The sequence below is a fragment of the Podarcis erhardii genome (genome assembly GCF_964252035.2).
Source record: "Podarcis erhardii genome assembly, chromosome: 3".
Taxonomy (NCBI): domain Eukaryota; kingdom Metazoa; phylum Chordata; class Lepidosauria; order Squamata; family Lacertidae; genus Podarcis; species Podarcis erhardii.
Window position 1 is genome coordinate 39,484,767 of NC_138507.1, and position 23,076 is coordinate 39,507,842.

General features: G+C 40.7%; 1 protein-coding gene across 4 annotated transcripts in view; it reads left to right on the forward strand.

Moving 5' to 3' along the window:
- Positions 1–23,076, forward strand: part of MYO6 (myosin VI) — a 110,674-nt gene that overhangs the window by 34,535 nt on the left and 53,063 nt on the right. For all 4 annotated transcript variants that reach the window (XM_081856797.1, XM_081856798.1, XM_081856799.1 and 1 more), the window contains exons 3-12: positions 3,763–3,832; positions 5,603–5,676; positions 6,527–6,656; positions 8,755–8,860; positions 9,847–9,902; positions 14,126–14,223; positions 14,354–14,518; positions 16,032–16,112; positions 19,675–19,855; positions 20,436–20,580. In XM_081856797.1, coding sequence (XP_081712923.1) covers positions 3,763–3,832; positions 5,603–5,676; positions 6,527–6,656; positions 8,755–8,860; positions 9,847–9,902; positions 14,126–14,223; positions 14,354–14,518; positions 16,032–16,112; positions 19,675–19,855; positions 20,436–20,580 — 1,106 coding nt within the window. The remainder of the gene's footprint in view (positions 1–3,762; positions 3,833–5,602; positions 5,677–6,526; positions 6,657–8,754; positions 8,861–9,846; positions 9,903–14,125; positions 14,224–14,353; positions 14,519–16,031; positions 16,113–19,674; positions 19,856–20,435; positions 20,581–23,076) is intronic.

The window sequence follows — 23,076 nt, forward strand, 5'->3', positions numbered from 1 at the left end:
CATTCATGGGAGACAATAATACTTGAGAAAGAGGCTCATTGAGAAATGTCATAGCAATGATTTTGATGTGTTTGTTTAAGATTCAGCACCTCTTCAGAGGCAAAGTGGATGTAGGCCACAGAAAACCGGAAGGGTTACACCTTTGTTATCGCTGTCACTTAAATTGATATGGTAACTTTGTTCAATGTTAAAGCTAAGATGGATCTATTAACAAGACTTTAGCTGTCACGATGTATTTAATTTTAGTTTGAAAGAGATACTTGTTTGGTGAAATTGTTACTCATATGGCTAATTGTCTCTGTAAGAATACTTGGCAAATGTCGTGTTTCATACCAATTTATGCACAGTATATATCTGGGATCTGGAGCTACTTTATTTCTGGGTAGATTACAGGCTGAACTAGACTGCTGTAAATCTGTAATAGACACTGAAAACCATGGTCATGCTTCTGCTCACTCCTCTCCCATAATGGGTTGGGTCCAGACTAACTAGTAATGGTGATAGTAATATAGGCAGTGGTAGTAGTAATATAAATTATTGTTAGTTTATTTGCGGACCTCCTTTTATCTGAAGACTGCAGAGCGGTGTGCATCATAATATAAAACCACACAACGGAACTACAGTATACATTAAAATGTCCTTAAATTTAACATTAAAATTAAGTGACCTGAGAAGACACTGTCAAGGATTCAAAAGAGCCCTAATACCTCAACTTCCTCCAAAGGCCCAAGTAAATAAATGCAACTTTAAAAGTTGCCTAAAAGACAACATTGAGAGATCCAGTTGTACGTCCAATGGGAAGGAGTTCCATAAGTGAGGTATCACTATGGAGTGGTGGTGACGGCAGCAGAGCCTCTTGGGTGGGGCACACTGGCAAAGGCACTCTAGCAAAGTATTTGTGTCCTGCACCATACTTGGACTTAATTGAAATCAGTGGATCAAGTTAGCCATGTTTTAAGTCCAATTGATTACATTAGGACCAAAGTTTACGAACTAAGTTTGAATCGGACTCAATGCCTGGTGCAGCTTACGTCATATCGTGACACCACAATATGGATTTCCCTCACCTTCCATCGTTTGTTGGTGGTGCAAAACGTGGGAAGTTGTGACATTGTAACACAAGGCAAATTGTACTAGATGTTACTTGGGGAAGCTAGATAGTTAGCTGCCATTTTCAGCTGCAGTCATACAACTAGAAGTATCTTGGGCCTTCCAAAAGTTGCCAAACTACAACTCCCATCAGCTCTGTCCATTGACCACACTTGCTGGGGCAGGTGGTAGTTGTAATTGGGCAACATCTGGAGGGCCAGAGGTTAAAATAATGTCTAGAGTTCCCTGAAGTTAGTAATGCTATTAATAAATATGGTTATTATTTTGAAAAGGTTGCTATTTTGTAGCAGTTTTTTTTAAAAAAGCAACTGTTCCTGTTGCGTGACTCACAAAGAATCCATGAGGCACAGGTAAACAATGTACAGAAAATCAATAGGTTGTAGGTTTATTTATTTTTACCCTTTGTATATCTAAATTTGGAATGTAAGACTGCAAAACAAATAATAACGCATTGATGGTTGGTGGAAATCCTAGTTGTAGGTCAAGAGGTGAAGCCACAGGCTTCCTTCTGCCAGGAAAGCTAGGTATATCTCCTAAGGAAGAAGTCCGGTGAGAAGGAAGTTGGTGGGTTTTCCTCAGGCGATAATCAGTGCTTTTTTCTAAATAAATGTTTAGGGGTACTCTCTCATTTTGACTCAAGAAAATGTTGAGGGTGTTGTAAATATGTCCAATTTCTCAGTAAATGCAGGCTTCCAGAAGGTGTTGCCATGAGACATGGGCTTGTCCACATTTGAGCCTTATTTAGCTGTTAATACACTTTTTCCTCACTGGACCTAGACCAGAGCAGTCCACACTAAGAACCATTTTGTGTCTGTGAGTTCATGTAGGACCGTGAGTTCACTAGGTCTCCTGAGGCAAGCCATTCTCTTGGTCTTAGTCCTGTTTCTGCAGGTAAATAATACTAATCTACCTTATGGGGTTATTGTAAGGATTTCTGCAATATAATGTAAGTGAAGCAGCTTGAAAATATGGAAATGCTATATAAATGTCACGTGGTATTTTGATATTATATTAAATTAAACTTCATTTTTCTCCATGAAAATTAATGTGATTAACATGTTGGCTGAATCCCAACCAGCATTGCAGATAAGTGGTATGTTTTTGGAAATCAAGAGATCTCTGATAATGGGATAGAATCGGACATTCATTCGTAGCTTAAATCCCATTTATTTTAATGGGACTTGGTCATAGCTAAATTTTACTGAATTGTACTGAAAGTCAACTTGTGAAGCCTTGTGAAACATTTTAATTTGGATATCACTTTTTAAGTGGATGACAGTGATACCCTTTATTTATAATTTATTTTAATTCTAATGTCTTTTTAAGAATTATTTTTCAAAGAATCTCAGATGTGAGGTGTCTGAAAACCATTTTCAGTAAAGCTGTACCCTGGTGAGAGGGGCAGCTGATACACAGAAGTGAAAACACATGCTCAAGCACTGCAAATATACATGTGTAATCTAGGAAATGTGTTTAAAAAGTATGCTAAGGGATCTAGTATATTATGACTGTCTATATGTCTTACTTAGCATGAGCTCTTTATCCCCCTCTGCCGTCTGCTTTCTTCTTGACAAAACTGATCCTCTTTTGATCTCAGCGGAACCATATGTTTATTTTTATGTCTGCACTGACCTGTGATTGCTTGTTTAAAATAAATTGGTTGCATTTCAACCAGTTGCAAGTTTGCATAGAATGTCACTCACATAAACTTCCCAGCTCTCTTCTCTTTGATGGAATGTCTACAATTTGCACAAAGGGAAGAGGACACTAGTCCTTTCTTGTAGCAGCTTCTAGCACCCATGGGGTGCCATGCTGAGGTCCTTGTGGGAGGGCTTCCAGAGGTGTTGTGGGCTTGCTCTAGAGAAGGGCAGTTCCGAAAACCTTGTGTATGAGTAGAAGGGTTTGGGGCCTACCAAGTGTTATTATTAGCAGTTCTGTTGTTGTAGCAGTTCTGTGTGTAACCCGCAGTCGACAAAATATTTGATATGGTGGTGCATGGTTGCAGTTTGTTTTAACTGGAATGTTTCTGAAGGCTGAATTACATTTAAAGTCTTTATTAACACAACCTGCAACATCACAAGTTGGATAGTCAAGTGTAGATGTAGGCAAAATATAACAGTTTTGCTGCTTAATTAAATGAAACATCCAGGATGTTTGAAATCAAAGAAAGATACCTTGGCTTGCCTAACTTGAGGAGGACAAGGGAAGGTAATATGGATCAATGGTCAGTCATCTCCAACATCCTTGCAGATGCACACTGGCTCAACTGAGGTTTCCAAAGACTCTTCAGATGAAGCCCCAGTAGAGAGCTTTGCAATAATTCAATCTAGATGGGACTAAGCCATGTGCTGCCGTATGTTTGCCACACTTCCTAGGTAGGAACTCATGACCATTAACACAAATGCAGTAGCCTCAATCTGTAGTGTTCCCCGTTTTTTTTGTGTTTTGTTTTTTTTTGTATTTCTGATATTTGAATGGTATTAGCATTTTGGGGAAATCTGTGTGTCAGAAAAACTGACTGGGTATGTCTGAACCTCCCCTCTCCCCCCGTGCAGCTCAGTTTTTAAATAAAGTGCTTTCATGTAAATTGTTTCTTCATATATCTTCTCAGTTTATAGCTGAAGCCAACATTATCTTCTTTTTCAATTACAGACCTTTCATGCTGCTATCAACCAAGTCTTTCCTGCAGAAGAAGACAGTAAGAAGGATGTGGAAGATAATTGTAAGTGAAAGTTGTAAAACCTGGCTTGGCTAGCCAGCTGTACTTATTTCCCCATTCAGATCTTTAATTTTTGCAGGCAACCCATATGCTATATTTATCCGAAGACAAGATGCATATTGTCTTGTGATCCAGACTCTGCTTGAAAGAGTGATTTGGGTCTTGAGCCCCAAACCTAGTTTGAATCACTCTGGCTCAGAACCAGGCTTTGCCACTGGTGGGGGAGCATCCTTGAAGTGGAATTCTACCAAAGGCACACTCCCACCAGCAGAAGGGAGGAAGGCTACTTTTGATAGCTTCCTCTTCTTCTTGCAGCCCCTCCAAAACAGCATGGAAGGTGATCCTTAGGGCTTCAAGGAGGTGCGGGGGACAGAGAGGGAATTGGCAAAAGACCGCTCTCTCCCACCTCTTGCCAGCAGGATCTCTCTACTGGATCAACACTGCAGGCGGAAACAGCCTTTGTATTTGTGGAGGTTGGAATTTGGATTCAATCTTCTGCACATAAAAAGTTTGGGGCGTGGGGATACTGCATGTGCAAATCCATGAACTCTGTTCACCCTGGTTTGCTTTTCAGAGAGGGGACACATTTTTGTGATGTATAGCTCACTGAGTCAGAAATATAACAAATAGAATAAAGCAACACAGACCTTGATCTGAACTGCAGCTGTGTTGCCCTTGACTGGCTTGTTTAGATGTTAGATAGTATGGGGAAAGAATGAAAGCTATCCCAATATATCCCTGGAGAACAAATGGGCAGCTAACATTTTATTTTGAACTGCTCCTTTCCGCATATGATTGAAGAAAGTCTGCTGAAAGACTTATTACTAGCTTTTTGTGCAAGAGCACAAAATGTGGGTTTAGGGTAGTTTTCTAGCAGAGTGCTGTTGCTGCTTCCTGGCTCTCACTGTACACATCATGGCCTGTACTACAGCCATTCAAAAAGTAAGGTTCATTCCTGTAGGTATGTTTCCATTTTTTAAAAAATAATATTTTAAAAATTAGTTTTACATAAAGATTATACACACAAAAAAGAAACAGAAAAAGAACAAAGTTCACTCGAACCTTCAGACCTCCCTCCATCCCTCCATGGGTTCAATTTTTGACACCCCCCCCCTGCATCTTTTACTGTAATCTATCTATTATATATCTATCATATAAAAAGTTCATGTTACTTTACAAGTGTCATTGTATTCCTACCAATGATTTCAACTGTTTACAGTGGTCTCTCAAATATATTGAAAATATAATCCAGTCTTTCACAAATTGGTTTTCCTGATTTCTGATCTTTCCCATCAGTCTTGCCATTTCACCTGATATGCTGTATTGTAGGTGTGTTTCCAAGAGAGGAACGTAAATTTTTTGTCCCCCCCCCCAAGGGCTCACTATGTATGTTTAGGTACCATTTTAAACATATTATGCCTGAGTGTATTATAATAATAATTGTATTTATTTTTTATTAAATAAGTTTATTTCTATATTTATATTTTATTTAAAAAGTTTATTTTTATATATTTTTTATTAAATAAAAAAATATACAGCGTAACAACAAACAAAACAATACCCCCTCCCCAAGTTTTAAAGGCCATAGATTGTTTAATTAGCCAAAGCTCTGGGAGAAGAGGGTTGTTTTTGCCTGCTGCCTAAAGCCACCAGGGGAGCTTCTCTGGGGAGAGCATTTGTTTTCTGTGTACTACTTGGAGATGAAGAAAGGTAATAAAAACTGGAACAAGTGTGTGTGCTGTGTTATAAAACATCACTGTGCTTTCCTTGTAGGTTCGCTAATGTATTTAAATGAAGCTACACTCCTACACAATGTAAAAGTTCGATACAGTAAGGACAGAATTTATGTAAGTACTGTACTGACTTGTAAAATGTGGAGGTAGAGGTGTTTGTCACAAACAACGGCTCAAGCCACGCTCCAGAATCCAGGGGAACCTGTGTGTGAAGAGGCAAACCTGCAAAGGTTTCTCTACCTCAGATGGCCCATGCTTATAAAGTATGGCCCCATAGCCCCTTTCTACATGTTTTCCCTCTTCCCCTGAATTACAAGAATATGGCATGTTAATAGCAAAGATGCATTTCCCCCTTCCTTTAAAAAACAAAACAAAAGAAGCACATGCCACCTCTGACCCTTCCTAGCTCAGTTGGCCACCTTAATCTTTTATGTAGCTATCAGATTGCCTGATTGCATGTAATGAATTCTGACTAAATGACACATAGTCCCCACCATCTGCTCTGGCAAATGACAGCTGTGAAATAGAAGGAAGAAACTTTTGCAAGGGTGCCAGAAACAGATACGCAATTATATCAAATACATTTCCCCTCCTTTCTGCACTCCTGCCCCCTAAATCCTAAATTACATATTTTGTCTGCATTGGGCTGTTATTACGATTATTGCTATTAATTTCATTGCTTGGTGTATAATTGCACAATTTTGGAAAAGGTTCTTAATTGCAGATTATACGTTTAACAAATGCAGCTTTAAAAAACACATGCGGTTGTTATATATGCTTTGAATTCAAAATGGTTCTGAATTCAAGTGGCTCTTGAAGCAGTGAGATTGACCTGACAGATACACGAGTCCAATCTCAAAGTCACGTTCTCATTTTGAATTTTGTAGTAGATCTCTAGAGTCTTTAGAAATTGCAAATCAATGAAACACCGTTATGGATTTTCTTTTATGTTTTCTTTTGACAGACATACGTAGCCAACATCCTGATAGCAGTGAACCCGTACTTTGATATACCTAAACTTTACTCATCAGATGCTATTAAAAAGTATCAGGGTAGATCACTAGGGACACTGCCCCCACATGTCTACGCAATTGGTAAGTAGTATACCATTTTGCCTTTGCTTCCAATCCTGATGCATTTTTCCCCGTTGTTTATTTGGCTCATGATATTAGGGTGTTTTCTCACTTGTTTTAAACAGAGAAAAATGGGTAATTGTCTCCTGTCACTAAGGTGTCCTAAGATGGTGCCTGGTATTAGTAATGGATTTTAGGAAGTCTAATTAAACTGAATCTGAATTGAGACAAGATGGGAGAACTGGTAGGAAGTCCATCTGAACATGGTCAGGGTAGTTTGCTTGTTCTTGTTGGGATTATGATTTCCTTCAAGGATTAGGTCCACTCATGGATGCCTGCATAGCATCTGGAGCCAGAAGTGCCTTTCATTAACCTTGTTTGGTGTGCCTGCTTTGTATGGTCTGATAGAAAAATGATCTAGCTGCCGCTTGCTTGCTTATTTATTTATAGAAGCATTTTTATATCCCTGATTCGTGCAACGTAACACGGTAGTGTATGTAGTAAAATATAAAACACCATAAAACAGTACAAAATGGTTTAAATGGCTGATCAAAAAATTTAAATAGTTGCCTAGGCCTCTCTGCTTAAAAATATCTTCAAGGCATGCCTGAAACTAAAAAGTGATGGTACCTGCTGAATCTTTGCTGGAAGAGTGTTCCACAGCATGAGACCAGTGATGCTAAATGGCAGGCTTATAGAGGCCAGTTGGGCCTCTGTAACTTAGGAGTCAATTAACAGTATTCCCCGCTATGATCTTACTGATCAAGCTGGGATATAAGGGCTCAAGCAGTCCTTAAGGCATGTTAAGGTCCTTAGGTAGTTCAGGGCTTTGTATATGAGCCTTGAAAGTGGCATGGTTAATATGACCAGTCAGTGCAGATGTTTTAGCCAAGGTGTTGCATGCTGTTGGGACAGTCTAGCTGCTGCATTCTGCACTACCTGAAGCTTCTGAAGCACAGCCACAGCCATCCCCACATAGAGTGCATTGCAGCAATCCAGTCTTGAGGTTAACAAATATATGGAGAAGAGTGGTCAGATTATCCCAAGTGGACCCTTAGGTTCTTAGATGCTAAGTAGCACTGGGGACATGACAGAACTGACAGGTGGTTGAAAAACACGCATCTAATGCTACTCTAGACTTGATTGTGCAGATAGGAGTAGGAACACTGTAATACAGCGCCTCCAATTCCCATCTCACACAGTCGATCAAGGAGGATACTGTGGTCAATGGTATCAAAAACCACTGGGAGATTGAGTGGGGAAAACAGGGTCATACACTGTCCCTCTCTCCATAAAGCACTACCAAGGCTGATTCAGCCTCAGAACTAGAACCCAGATTGAAATGAATCCAGATAATCAGTGTCACCCAAGAACAACTGAAGTTGTTCCAACGTCTGTGCCCCAAAGGAGTATTGGTAACTGACTAGTAGTTATTGCAAACTATTGCACCCAGAGTGGGCTTTTTAAGGAGTCACACCCTAGATCCACATGGTCACCCTACTCCAGCTGTCTTAATCTGTTGTCCATACATCGGCCGTCTCCAGGTTACATTAATGCAATGTGTTCTGTGAGGTTGCCCATTAACCACAATTCTCATCCAATGGGCTTTCCCCATCGGAGGTGAGGTGGGTGCTTTCAGTGGTGTTGCCTCCAAAACAACATTTGCTTCTGACCCACTTTTTGTTCATTTTGGTGCCATGTTAAAGACAGGTAGCTTGAGGGCTCTTTCAGCTCCTATTTTATTTTTTACTTATTTACTTCTGTTCTATTTGGACCTAGTTCCTTTAATGTGTTTGTTTTCTTAAAAACAACAACAAATGTGAATTTCATATATTTGTCAGCCACTTTATAGATTGCATTGTATAAAAGTGGGAAATAAATGTTGTAAATAAATAAAGTAGCATTATTTGTCTGTCTAGCATGATATTGCTTGTTGGTATTGGAAAGAATTCTCAGGAAGTAAATAACTTCAGGTGAATACTTCAAAACATTGCGATTTCATTACTTCAGATGATTCTTACACAAGAACATTACATAGTGTTCAAAAGGCTAATGAAAACATTGATCTGTGTTGTTTTATATGAATCCATTTTAATGTCCTCTTAAATGTTTACTTCAGCCGATAAAGCATTTCGTGATATGAAAGTTCTCAAGATGAGTCAGTCGATCATTGTGTCTGGAGAGTCCGGAGCTGGCAAGACAGAAAACACTAAATTTGTTTTACGGTTTGTATATCTAGTTGAAAACATTACCATTGAATAAAATACTGTGTGCTGGCTGTTTTAATCTCTCTTAAGAAATCGTGAAACTCCTAATGGGTATAATTCAGATACACAAAACAGCATGGATGGCAATTCCAGGGTGATTCCATTATGTACAGGGAGCCCCACCTGCCCCAGAGACTTCCTGGTGACAGGAAGCTTTCAAAATACGCATCATGATTCTTTCATTGCACTCATAATTTACTTTTCTTTATTGCCCTTTGTCCAAGGAACTCAGGGGTGGTGTTCATGGGTTTAACATAATTTTACATTCCCAATGGCCCTGTGAAATTGCCTAGGCTGAGAATCAGTGATGGACCCAGAGGTCAACTTCAGCTGAGGTCTTCCCATACCAAGACACTAGTAATGTGCCATGCTGTCTCATTGGATAAAAAATATTACGACAAAAAACAGTTTCTTCAGACACAGGACATACATTCTAGGGTTCCACCCAAACGTTACATGTGTGAACGCTGCTTATATAGCAGCTTTTTCCCAACCTCTCAACCATGCCCCCCCACCAATGCAGGCCTATAAGGTCACTGAAAACCCTTTCCTGGGCATCATACCCCTCAGGGAAGTCTTCCTGAATTCCTTGTATTTGTCTGTCTGATTTTTCCAATTCCACTCTTCCACTACATCCCGGTGCCACACCACACTCTTTCTTCTGGAAAGTTCCACACCTACTAGGAGAGGTAGTTGTAATTTGGAGGTCCTGACTGCACAAAAATTCTTTCACTTGCATAACTTTTGGATGCAGCCCACAAACCAGGGAGAAAGGAGGGAAATGGCAGTGTCTGCTGTTCCTCAAGTAAAGTAATGCAAAAGTGGTGACATTTATTTAATCCAATTTATATAGCCACCCTTCGATAATTATTCCTGGGGTGGTGGTGGTTATATAAATATGAAAACATATATTTGATAACGTTTCTTTTCTTTCTCTCCCGTAGGTATTTGACTGAATCCTATGGCAGTGGTCAAGATATTGATGACAGAATTGTAGAAGGTACTTTGTCATGCTTAAATTTCATTTGTATGAATTAACAATAACTAGCTGAGGTGGAAGAAATAGGTATCACACTGCCATTTTGAAATGTGGTGTTGTATAACATCCTTATAACAGGCCATGTATTGGAAAGTATACTCATGAATGTGCCCAGTTATCTTACCAAGATACCAAATATGAGGGTGTCTCATTCTGTCAAGCTTCAGTTGACAAACAGTAGGCACTTTCAGCATTTGACCTCGGAATGGTTATGGTCTGTAGGAATCGGGAATGAGTTTCCTTTCTCTCTTTAAATCCAAATCAGAAATACTGCCACCAGACTCAGGGCCTTGGATGCAAAAGCAACTATCTGTGGAAGTAGAACCTGAACCTGTTCTATGAACTCTTGTACTAGTACCAGTGGAAGACTTCTTCACTGCAGTGTGTCAGGGTTGAGTTACAGAATGAGTGAGCCGGTAATGAGAGGGCTATGAAAAGTTTTGGAGCTTGGGCAAAGTCTTGTGCAATAGCATACGAGAAAAATAATTTATCTGGGTTTGGAGTCACTCTTCTCATCCACATTAGAGCAGAAATGGGTTCAGGCCTTGAGGCCAAAAGTCACCCTCTAGACCAATGTTTCCCAAACTTGGGTCTCCAGCTGTTGTTGGACTACAGCTCCCATCATCTCTAGCTAGCAGGACCAGTTGTCAGGGATAATGGGAACTCCAAACCGCTGGAGAACTGAGTTTTGGAAAACCCTACTCTAAACCTTTCTCTGCAAACCCAGAAGTCTTCCCTTGAACTATGATCCTGCCTCTAGCTCTTACTTTTCTTGCTGGAGAGGAGTGTATATTATTTCATTCATTCATTCATTCAATTTATATACTGCCCTCTACCAGAAGATCCCAGGTAGTGTACAACATTAAAAGCACATTACAGAACATCAATGATAAAAACATAATAAAAAACATACTGAGAGACAGCCTAATAGTAAAATAATCATAATAATAGCAGTCCACTCCGCCATACTTTCACAGGCCATAGATTATTTAATAGCCATAGGCCTGGGTAAAGAGGAATGTTTTTGCCTGGCACCTAAAAACATGTAATGATGGTGCCAGGCAAGCCTCTCTGGGGAGAGCATTCCACAATCTGGGGAGAGCATTCCAGCACAGAAAGTGCCCAAGTATGAATGTGTGTAGAAACTAGTCTAAGAAGATTGCAGAAGAAGGGAATATGACCACCTGCAAACGATCCCCCACCTCTGTACTGTAGTCTCACCGAGGCATTATCCACATGTAGACACTATGCATGGATTAAAGAAGCAAAAGGCCATGTGCCACTGGCCAAGCCCCACCTCCTGCCCTGGCTGTCCATACATAGGGAAAGTGCATGCTTGGGCAACCGTCAGCAGATGGATGTCCAGGGAGCATGGCTAGTGCCTTCCATGCAGAATGTTGAGAGCGGAGCCAGTGGCACAGTCCCACTTCCCCTTCCCACCTGTAGGTTCTCTGCAGGGAGACTATCTGAAGGTGGCTTAGGTGAGAAGCACTCCTTCTGCGAACGGCAGGTTTGAATCCATGGCAGGGTTATGAGAAAGAATTTCTCCAAATTTGCATCCCTCTTTCAAAGGCTTCAAAAGATAGAATGGCGCAGAGCAAAGGATAGAGCCATCCACCTTCCGTACCTTTGGTACCATCCTGCAGTTTTTAATTCTTTTATGCCAGATTTCATTCTTAATTCTTTTATGCCTGATTTTCAATGAGTCATTATGGTCTTTATAAAATGTGAGAGTAAGATTCTCCTGTTCAGCTGGGCAATTAAAATTGTCCCATAGGATGTTACAGACAGATATAGATAGATGGACAGAAAGAAAGATAGATTTAGATACATAAGAAAAAAGGGAAGTCCTGCCATTTGAGCCTTTGCGAAAGGGCACATTGCACTGTGCACTGGGGCTAGATTGAGCATCTCTCTCCCTGCTTTCTAGCCAGTGTCAAACAGAGAGCAATGTGTCCACCTTTAGTGAATGATGAAAGACCTGAGAACGATGTCTCTTAAAAACAGTCAAATATATAGGCATTCCAAATCCACGGCTGACAGTTGGACGTAGCATTTGAAGCTGCACAGTTCCTGAACCCTGCTACCTAGAGGTTTGAGGTTTTTTGCAAAAGGGTTGGGGAGGAAGCTTTGGGAAAAAATAATCTTACCTAGAACAGCTGCCACTGCTGCACACTAGCACCCGTCTTCTTTTGCACATCTTAACATGCATGTGTGCAGTGTGGCTGCATTGTTACAACAGAAGGACTTGTTCACAAAGCCTTTTTTGTAGCCTCTTCAAAAAAAAATAAAAATCTTCTCACATTTGAAGTACTTGTAAACATTGAGTCTTTGTTGTGATTCTTTTGTGTGTTTGCCTGACAAATTGGATAGCTTGAAAGGTCACCTACCAACCCAAATTGTTTTCTGTGTTACAAATCAAGGATAAAAAAAGAAAAAACACACACATGCAAGAAAACTAAAAAGTTGGTTGAGAGCTGTCAGCTATCATCTTTGCTTTTCTTTGGTATTTTGAGATCAGTACTTTTTGTTTTCTTTAAATATCCTTAGAGACAGAAGTCCAAATTCCTTTTTAATGCTTGTACTTCTGTCTCTCCCCCCCCCTTTCCCAATTCCTAAAACATTGTTTTCTGAGGCAAAGGCAATTTTAAAATGTGGCATTAGCTAAACGTGTGTGTGTAGCAGTAATGTGAATCTGAGGAGGACGGGACCTAAATGGGGACTTCCTTGAGTGCAACATCCCTGCTGAGGCTTGATATTACATGCCAAATGGTGGGAGATACAGCAGAGCCAGTGATAAATATACCTTTCTTAAGATTTCCCAGAAGCCTCTGCTGTTGGAAATAGAATGCTGGACTATGTAAGCTGTGGTCTGGTCAAGCAGGACAATTATAGAACAGGTGTGGGAACATGTGGGCCTCCCCACTGGTGCTGGACCTTTAACAGCATGCCAGCATGTCTCTTGGTGAGGAGTGATGGGAGTTGTGGTGCAACAGCATCTTGAGGGCCTCAGGTTCCCCATCCCTGCCTTACGGTGATATTGCAGTGAGCGATATCAGTAGCTTTGTTTTGTACAAATGATGCTTGCATCTGCTTAATATTGTTAATTTGCCTCATACCTGCCCTGCGTGGAAAATTTCCTTACCATTGGGAAACTATAGCCTATTACTACTACTACTACTATTATTATTTTGTATCAGTTATTAGTTGCTTTACTCGTGGAAGTAACTCATAGGCTCAGTAGAAATACTAAAACCAACTGCAATAAGCAGAATAAAAACTTTTTTAAACCTCAATAAAAGACAGGACTTACAGATCCTGCCACACTAGAAGAGTCCAAAGATACTTAAAAAGCCTTCAAATCCAGGGCCCAAAGCCCAGGTGAAAAAGAAAGCTTTTGCCTGGAGCCTAAAACTAGATAAAGATGGTGCCAGAGGGGTCTCCCTGGGGAGAGCAGTCCACCATTGCAAGTGGCCATGTGCTTATGCTGTTTTGCATTGTTTTTGATGGCTCGGTTAGTTGCTGAAGGAGGAGTGCAGTCTTTGCTGGCCCAGTGATGCGACAGCGCAGCTTAAACGCCATAGTCTGGGCAAGATTCCAGGCACCTGCTTGTTGCAAGGCCAGTGGTTCTGTTTGTGTTTGTAGCTGAGCCATGGGATCAGGGCTGTCCTTTCCGTTATCATTAGATAGTTGCCCTGATCTGGGGATCACAGAAGCAGCTAGCAGGCCTTGTGCATTGTCCTTCTCTCAAGGAATGAGATAATTCATGTGCTTGGGGATGCAGCTGCAGTTGCTTTAAACAAGCTATTGAATGTGTGACTTTTTTTCCTGTCCAAAGCTAGCTTTTGCTCACCTGATAATGCTGACCGTTTCTAGGCAGCATCTTAAGAACTGGAGCAAAATCTAACTTGCCTTATAGATTTTCTTGAGGGTTTCTTTCTTGAATTGTGTATTGAAAAAAAGGATGGAAGGGTGGAAATGACTGTGTGTTTATCTATCTATCTGCTTATAATTTATTTTGAAAAATGTAATTTTATTCAAATTCTTTGAGAGAGTAACACGTTTAGGGATTTAAAAATTGAGTTTGCTTTTCTGTGCTTTAAATAATTATTCTCCCCACCTTTGCTTCAAGTGGAAAAAATTCATATTAAGCCACTTTCATTTTATTCTTCTTGTTTTAATAGCCAACCCCCTTCTAGAAGCCTTTGGAAATGCAAAGACCGTTCGTAACAACAACAGTAGTCGCTTTGGAAAATTTGTCGAAATCCATTTCAATGAAAAGGTATCAGTACTTTTTTGTGCATGGTAGGTTTGCACAGGAGCTTCCCTTTTCTTTCTGTAATCTCATTTGGGAAATCCTTTTAAACATAACCATTTCCTCATTCAGAAAAGCTTTATTTTTCCCCTCCTAGAATTCAGTAGTTGGTGGATTTGTGTCACATTATCTGCTGGAGAAATCGAGGATCTGCGTTCAAGGCAAAGAAGAAAGGAATTACCATATTTTCTACAGGCTGTGTGCTGGAGCCTCTGAAGATATAAGAGAGAAACTTTATTTAAATTCGCCAGATAATTTTAGAGTGAGTTGATTGTTCTTCCTCCCCACTTTTCTCCATCTTGCAGGAGGCTTACAGTGAAGTTATTCAGACATGAAACCAGGGTAGCCAACATGGTACCATCCAGGTGATTCTGGACTACAATTCCCATCATCCCTGGCAATTGTCCATGCTGGCTTGGGTTGATGGGAGTTGGGAATCCAACAACAACTGGAAGCTGCCAAGTTGGCTACCCCTGTACTAAACCTTGATTTTTGTGCCTAAAGTGGTTGAATCTTCAACTTGTCATCATATTGATGCATTCTCCTCTTAACTTATTTTTTATCAGTTAGATCTTTTCACGCATATAAGCATTTTATTTGTGTTAGTGTCCTGTTACACAAGGTGTGGGATGGTTTGCAGGCTGACACATAATATGAAATCAGATCAAAATGATAGGAAGGAATTCAGCATTGTGGTAACAAAACGTTCCATCAGCACAAATACTGCCCACTATGACTTGCTTTAATTATTTTTTTTAAAAAATTGCTATTTGCTCTAGTTCATTTTTACCGTACAATTCGCTGTAGCGATGTATTATGAACAGTCCATGGGTGTTGTTTTTCTCTGATTGAATTTCGTTTTAAGGGTCTATTTGTTCCACTGTCCTGGTTTTAAAGTATATTGGGTTTGATCCAGAGGTCTCATGAACAGCTCATGCAATATTTCCACTGGAGGAATGGAAGAGGCGATTTATGCTGATTTCCCCATCCCACCCACCCCCAAAAATCTGCACTGAAAGGTTGGCCTGTTCTTCTGAACAGTATGGAAAGTGGTGCTGAGGGGCTGCAGGCATAGGAAGAATTTAGCTCAAATCTCCCCTCCCTATCCACTGGTGGGAACTTCCACTGGATATCAGTCTGTTCCACATAGGACCCCTTCTATTCATGGAAGAGCAAGTCTTGATCTAACCCAGAAATAATACCTGCATTTTCAAATAATTAAATGTATAATAGGATGTAAATCAGAGGGACACGGGTGGCGCTGTGGGTTAAACCACAAAGCCTAGGACTTGTTGATCAGAAGGTCGGCGGTTCGAATCCCCGTGATGGGGTGAGCTCCCGTTGCTCGGTCCCAGCTCCTGCCCACCTAGCAGTTCGAAAGCACGTCAAAGTGCAAGTAGATAAATAGGTACCACTCCAGTGGGAAGGTAAACGTCGTTTCTGTGCGCTGCTCTGGTTCGCCAGAAGCGGCTTAGTCATGCTGGCCACATGACCCGGAAGCTGTACGCTGGCTCCCTCGGCCAATAAAGCAAGATGAGCTCCACAACCCCAGAGTCATCCACGACTGGAGCTAGTAGTCAGGGGTCCCTTTACTTTTACCTTTACCTTAGGATGTAAATGAGACCATAAAGTAGGCCTCAAGGCAAATTTACAATTCTGTAACATGATGTTACAATTACATCCTGTAACATGATGACGATACACCATATTTTTCTACTTCCTTCTATAGTTTTTGTTGTTAATTGTATCTTTTGTTTTCCTTTGCTTCACAACAGTATTTGAATCGTGGTTGCACTCAGTACTTTGCCACCAAAGAAACAGATAAGCAAATTTTACAGAACCGCAAAAGTCCTCAGGTATGAGAGCTACTCCGTATGTTTTACATTCATGTTTAAAAGCTCAGACTTTGCAAAGCAGCAGCAGCATTTGCTGCCGCCATCGCTTGCTGCTATTTCACATCTGGTTCACATGGTACAACTTATTTTTGCTTTGTATGCAAGCAGTTTGGCAGCACTGATCCTTGTTTGAGAACAGGCACTGAATGTCACCACCACTACTACTTCAGACAAATGATTGGCACTGTCAAAAATGACAGCAGCCATCTGTTAGTGCATGCAGATCCTAATGTGCAGCTGGAAAACCTATCCACTGCTCTATGTAAGGGCATTTCAACTAGGACCCATTGTCTCAGCTGTGGCTTCCCTTTATGAACCGAACTTTTATTCATGTATATATGGATTAATCTTGGGAGGTTCTGTTCTTGCCTATGTGCCCAAGTTGTAGCCACTGAAATTTCGTTGGCACACATTCTTTAGGGAAAGTGGCCTATAATTGAATACCCAATTGGATTCCCCACCCCACCCCAATCTGACTATTTAAAGAAATTAAACAACAACAACACAGCAGGTATTTTTTGCTTGCTGTGTAGTTTAACATTTCACTACATTCTTGAGTTTAAATACCTGCAGAAGCCCAAACGTACAGAGTGTATATTTTAATGCTGGTCTCAGTAAACTAAAGAAGCAGAAAAGCAAAATTCAATAAAGGTATGCTATTGGGCTGGGTTGTTGATCCTGATTTCCCTACCTTCCCACTCCCTAGTCATCGCCAGTATATAGCCTCCAGGTGGGTACCTGTTCACAGAAATGCTTCACTTCCCATGTGAGTGCCCACAACAATTGCAATTGTGGTCCATTATTGGTTGCTCTTACAAGGGGGCTGCCATGAAGTCTTAGCTAGTGAGGCAAGAGGGGGGAAAATCCCTTTGTCAGTGCAAATCTTCTTGCCACGTCAGTGCTTTATCGCTAATATGGCAGCATAGCATCAGGCTTATAGTGAAGTGCTGGTACCACAAGCCTAAAATGGGCTTAGGTTAGTAGCTACTCATGGTTTCTCTCTGTAACTTGCAATGCTCTTTGGGCATGTAGGAATGGTTTATATTCGTACCCCAGAAAGCACATTGGAGAACATTTAGCTTATGTACTGGCACCTTTAGGATTATTTATTAATTTATCTGTTTGTGGTAACTTGGAGCTATTGCAATGTCCAATCAAGTAATTTGCCCAACTCCTAGTATCGCTATGTAGTGCGGAGACATTAATTTTTATTACTGTTATAAGACACGTGTAAGTAATAATTTAAAAAATTAAATAAAAATGACAGTATTCTCTCCAAAGGATCAGTCATATAAAGAATGCACAACCAACTTCATTTAGCCATGAGTGGGCATTGCTTTATAACTATGTATTTATTCACACGACTGCTTGGACCAGTGGCACTTGAGGGTCTTAAATAAACTTTTAGCCACGGACTGCATAAGACAGTGATGGCCAAACTTGGCTCTCCAGCTGTTTTGGGACTACAGCTCCCATCACCCTTAGCTAACAGGACCAGTGGTCAGGGATGATGGGAATTGTAGTCCCAAAACAGCTGGAGGGCCAAGTTTGGCCATCATTGGCGTAAGACATGCTCTCACAGCTGTGGTGCGGGTGAAGGGTGGTCAGGTGAAAAAAGGGGATAGGGTTTCTGCTGTGTCACAAACTTCACCTGTTGAAATTCCCTCTTCAGTTCAACTGTTAAAGGTGCGGGGAGCCCTGACTTTTCTTTTTTCTTCCACCCGTCCATCTTATGTGGATGCCATGTGAAAAAACTAACTTCCTCTCAGTTCAGTGGGTGATATGTGTCTTTTACATCTACTTGACCCCTGTACTGATCAAAAGCTTTGGTTGTTGTGGGCTAAAAGCCATGTGAATGAGCCTGGTGTCAAAACTTGAAGGGATTGTTAATGTTAAATGAAGAGAAGATCCATCTTGTAAATACAGGGATCCTTTTAAATATAGATATGTGATCTTGAAGGATGACCTATTTTCAGAGGTATATTAGAATGCAAATTCTGTCTTCGGTTTTAAACAAATATATAGTCTGTGATCTCAGTATGGATCTTGGAATTGATTCCTAAGAATGTCACCTGCCCTTTCTAACTATAAGTTATTCTCTTTCATCAAGCTATTCCATTGTATAAGTCATCTTTGTTGTTTCATCTTTAAACCTCCTTGAACATGTTTTAATAATAGTAAGCGGAGTAATCAATTAATGCTTACATTATTTTTATCCTTTTCCTATCAGGAAGATGAGGTGATCACTTTGTATAATTTGAAATTTTAATTTCATTAAATTGCTACGTGATGTGAATTTTTCAGATGCATGTTAGCATTTTTATTCTTAGATGATTAGATCAGTGTTTCCCTTGTTTGGGATTAAAGTGGGTACAATGCAAGTCAAATTGCATCTTCTCTTTGGGTTTACAGTGAACTTTTAAGATTTAAGGATTATTTTTCTGCATGCTTCCCCACACCCTTGCATGTAGTAGCTTGCTTTTTAGTTAAAATGTTTAGATTTTAGAGGTGGTGGTGGTGTGTGATGTTTGAACTCAAAACAGCTGAATAACCATAACTGTGTGTAACTTTCCCTCCCCACAAAGAACCCATTGCCTGGTGAATTCTTATGCACTATAAAAGTTCATAAGAACTGGGCTATGGACTTCTATACACAGTTCTGTTTGCCAGACCAGTGTTTGTTTTTCTGCTGAATTTTATGATCCCACACTTCATTCATAATCTACGTATATTGCTGTCGCCTGACTTTTCTTGTGCCAAAACTGAGGAATGTTAATATTGGGCCTGAACCAAATGTTCGCAAGCAGACATTTTTGTTCCATTTTATGGGGGCCAAAATGGGGATGGGCCTGTAGCTCAGTGTTAGAACTTATTCAAAGATCAACCCTTGACATTTCCATGTAGGCCTGCAAATGATTCCCTTCCAAAACACTGGAGTGAGCTCCTAGTCAGCTTTGACAGTTCTGAGCTAGGTCAACCAATGATCTGAATTAGTGTGAGGCAACTTCCTTTGTCCTTGGCTCCTCCTTATGCAGCTACTTGATTACTGCCTAAATGTTTGGCTGCTTTCTCAGGCTGCTTTGACCTGATTATGTGACAACAAACAGTTGAGGATCATGTAGCATCTGTGACAGTGTCACGCTACCCTGTCAGAATGCTATGAAGCCTATTCAGAGTGAGGACAATAATTCCTGCCCTCACTCTTAAGGGCTGTTTTCTTGAAGATTTTCTAAACGAGAAGATACTTCTTATATTTAACATTACTTCCATACATTCTTCTGGTAGATCTTTGTGAAGTTTCAGATCACTCTGCCCCATATACTCCTTTCTCCACATTCAGCATCGTCCTCCACATTGATCTATAATGCTAGACAAACCTTGCTAGAACACAAATCTTGATTTTTATGTGTGGTATTTCTGAGCTCTGTCCATCAAATACACTTTTGCTTGCTTTGGCTGGATGTTCACCAATGGAAATATTAGTTCCAAGCATTTTGAGACTGCTTTTGTTTTGCTTTTATAGTACTTGAAATCAGGCTCCCTGAAAGATCCTCTGCTTGATGATCACGGAGACTTTAACAGAATGTGCACTGCGATGAAGAAGATTGGCTTAGATGATGAAGAGAAGCTGGATCTCTTCCGGGTGGTGGCTGGCGTTCTACACCTTGGGAATATTGATTTTGAAGAAGCTGGCAGCACTTCTGGTTAGATCAGTAACTTTTGTTTCATTTTGCATCGAGCGGTGTTGCTCCTTTGGTAAAACGTTGGTGCGCTTCAGCAAAGGAACACAGAGGATTCCTTGTTTGTGTGTGGTGATTTACCGTATTTTTCGCTCTATAAGACGCACCAGACCACAAGATGCACCTAGTTTTTGGAGGAGGAAAACAAGAGAAAAAATATTCTGAATCTCAGAAGCCAGAACAGCAAGAGGGATCGCTGCGCAGTGAAAGCAGCGATCCCTCTTGCTGTTCTGGCTTCTGGGATAGCTGCGCAGCCTGCATTCGCTCCATAAGGCGCACACACATTTCCCCTTACTTTTTAGGAGGGAAAAAGTGAGTCTTATAGAGCAAAAAATATGGTTTTTTTCTTTCTTAAGAGATATGCCTATTATTATGTGTGTGATTCTGCCTTGTTCATTCATGCTTTGTGGAATAGTTTGTGCTGTGTGTTACAAGTAGCTGTATAAAGAAAAGGACTTTGTAGGCAGTTGCTGGTTACTTACTTTAATGATTTTTTTGGAACCCACTTTTTAGCTGTTTTCCCCCCTTTTGCTTTTAAAAATAGGTGGTTGCACCCTGAAGAATAAATCTAGCCAGTCTCTGGAATGCTGTGCAGAGCTCCTCGGTTTGGACCAGGATGATTTGCGTGTAAGCCTCACCAGCAGAGTCATGCTGACAACAGCAGGGGGCACCAAAGGAACAGTTATAAAGTAAGTGGTTCAGAAAAGCAGTGTGTTTCTCTTTGTTTCTCTCCCCCCACCCACCCCAAACAGCTGCCCTACATGGTAGTTGTCTTTTTTCAAAAACGGAGATTGTAAAAATTGCCTATTAAATCCTTGCTTTGAGCTATTCGGAAATGTCTTACTTGCAACTGTTTATGGGGGAATAGAAATTTAGAGTTGCGTTCCTTTCCTTTTTACTTTTTGCTTTGTTCTGCAAGATGAATAGCACTTTCCGAAGAGCAATAAAACATCTGTTGCTGTGCCAAATTTATTTCTGTCTCCCTTTCATCCCAGTGTGCAAGAGAGAATATATCTGTGCAATAACGGTAAGGGGGAAAAAATTGCCTGGCAGTTTTGTTAATGATTAACCTGTCAAACTAGCTAGCAGGGAAAGTGAAAATGCCTTGCAGTGTGTCTCGGCACAGCTTGAATCCATATTCGCATAACAATAATTGCTTAAAACCTGGGAGTAAGCATGATGTTTGTACTAAGCGTGCAGCCTGCACTGCTCCTTGGAATATTTTAAAGATGGAAGTGGAAAACTCCAATGTTTGCTCAGTTCTTTAAGCACTGCAACTTACTCCTTTGTGTGTGTGGTTTGCAGCACTGTGCAGCAGAACTGCCGCTTTATAGGCATGAGTTATGCAAATAGCCTGCTATGTAAATGGTTTGTCTCCTGTCAACATTGCTTGAATTGTGGATGGGTTCTGTTCAGTCACTTCGGCTATTAACAGCTCACTCTCGCAATGATTCATCTTACCAGTGATTTACGCTAACTGAGAACCTTGCCTACTTCTGCAAGATGACTTGGTTTGGTTTGGTTTGAGGTGGGCTTTCAATGCACCACCCCAAATTTCCATTTTAATTACATGACATTGTGTCAAGAGCCCAAAGTTCGTACCTTTGCATACCATTTGCTTAGGATCGCTTTCTCTGATGAGGCTGGCTTTTCCTCAAAAAGAGAAGGCGCAATGCAGTGGGAAGAACTCTTAATGAACAGAATGAGAATGTGTTGCCACTTCGAGATCACTTCTGACTTAATGCAACTGGTAGGAGGGCAGCAGTGAGGAAGGAGGTCATTCTGTACAAGGAGAAGGATACAGAGCAGCAGGCAGAGCAACCACTCCTGCGCTCATGGTGAAAAGACACTTCCACTTGTTCAAGGCAGTCCTGCTGAGTTCCCCCAATTTTCCTCAACTGTTGTAGCCCTCCATGCCCCATCACACACTGACCTTTCAGAAGTGGGGGACTTGAAAGCCCATTTGGTGCACTACCCTCCCATGTTTTCTTGAGTGGAGCCAGTAAACCTACTTGCCATTCAGGAGGGCCTTTAAAACACTGCTATATCATGAGTTTCCATCTTCATTCACTTCAACAACTTTCAGTGGGCATTGTTGCTACCCCCCCTCTAATAAATCAAGGTGTACTTTCCCAGGGTACAAAAGGTGAGATGAACTTCATCTTTAACCAAAAGTTTCCTTTCCGTGCTATAGGATGGCAGAACTGAACAATCTGTCAGTATTTTGTGGGAGGGATTCAAGCAGGAAGTTTAGGTTTGCGCTATTCAAGGGGTCGCCCTAATTCAGAAACAGAACTTTTGCAGTTAGGAAAGTGATGGGAAAACATGAGATGACCGACTGGCCAATGAGAACATGCATAAACACCCCACAAGCAAATTGGGATGAATGCTGATTGTATAACAAATCGGAACAAATGTTCAATAAAGAACAGATATCATCTAACTTCCACATAAGCTTTGTGCAAGCAAATCAGGATAAATGCTCAATAACTAGGGCATCTGGAGGAGCCCCAGGTCTAGATTAAATTCTGTGTCAAATATTGAACAGGTTTCTAAACCAAAGCAGGTGCCCATTTTTAGATTATAAACATGATCAAGAACTTGTTGACATGGCTAACTATTCAGCGGTGGAGCAAACTTGCTTGGAAAATGATAGACCATCCTTTTTCAGAAGGTTTTCAGCAGAGGCTGAAGGCTACTGATTAAAGAAACTGTAAAGCTGGATTTCCTACATCTGCAGCAGGCTTGGCTAGGTGACCTTGGAGGTCTTGTCCGACTCTATGGGCAGTATTCAAGCAGGCATTACTCATAGTATGCTCACTCAAATTAACGTTCGTTAATTTAAATGGGCCTGCTCTGAGTAAAACATAGTAGAATACTACCCAGTGATTCTATGAAAATCTAGGAAATGCAGCCACTTTTGGAATGACTAAAGGAAGAACAACAACAACAAAAAAAGATGATTGCTGCACTTTCCCAATTGAAAGTACAGAGAATACTTAAGTATTAAGATTTAGGAAGAATGAGCTGCTTAATAGGTAGTGGGGATGAGCTTGATGAGATAAACAGAGATGACTTGGCCATGGTACTCTATGGCTCTGGCGACTTCCAGATTGGATTATTTTAATGCGCTGTACATGGGCTGCCCTTGAAGGCGACTTGGAAACTTCAACTGGTTCAAAATG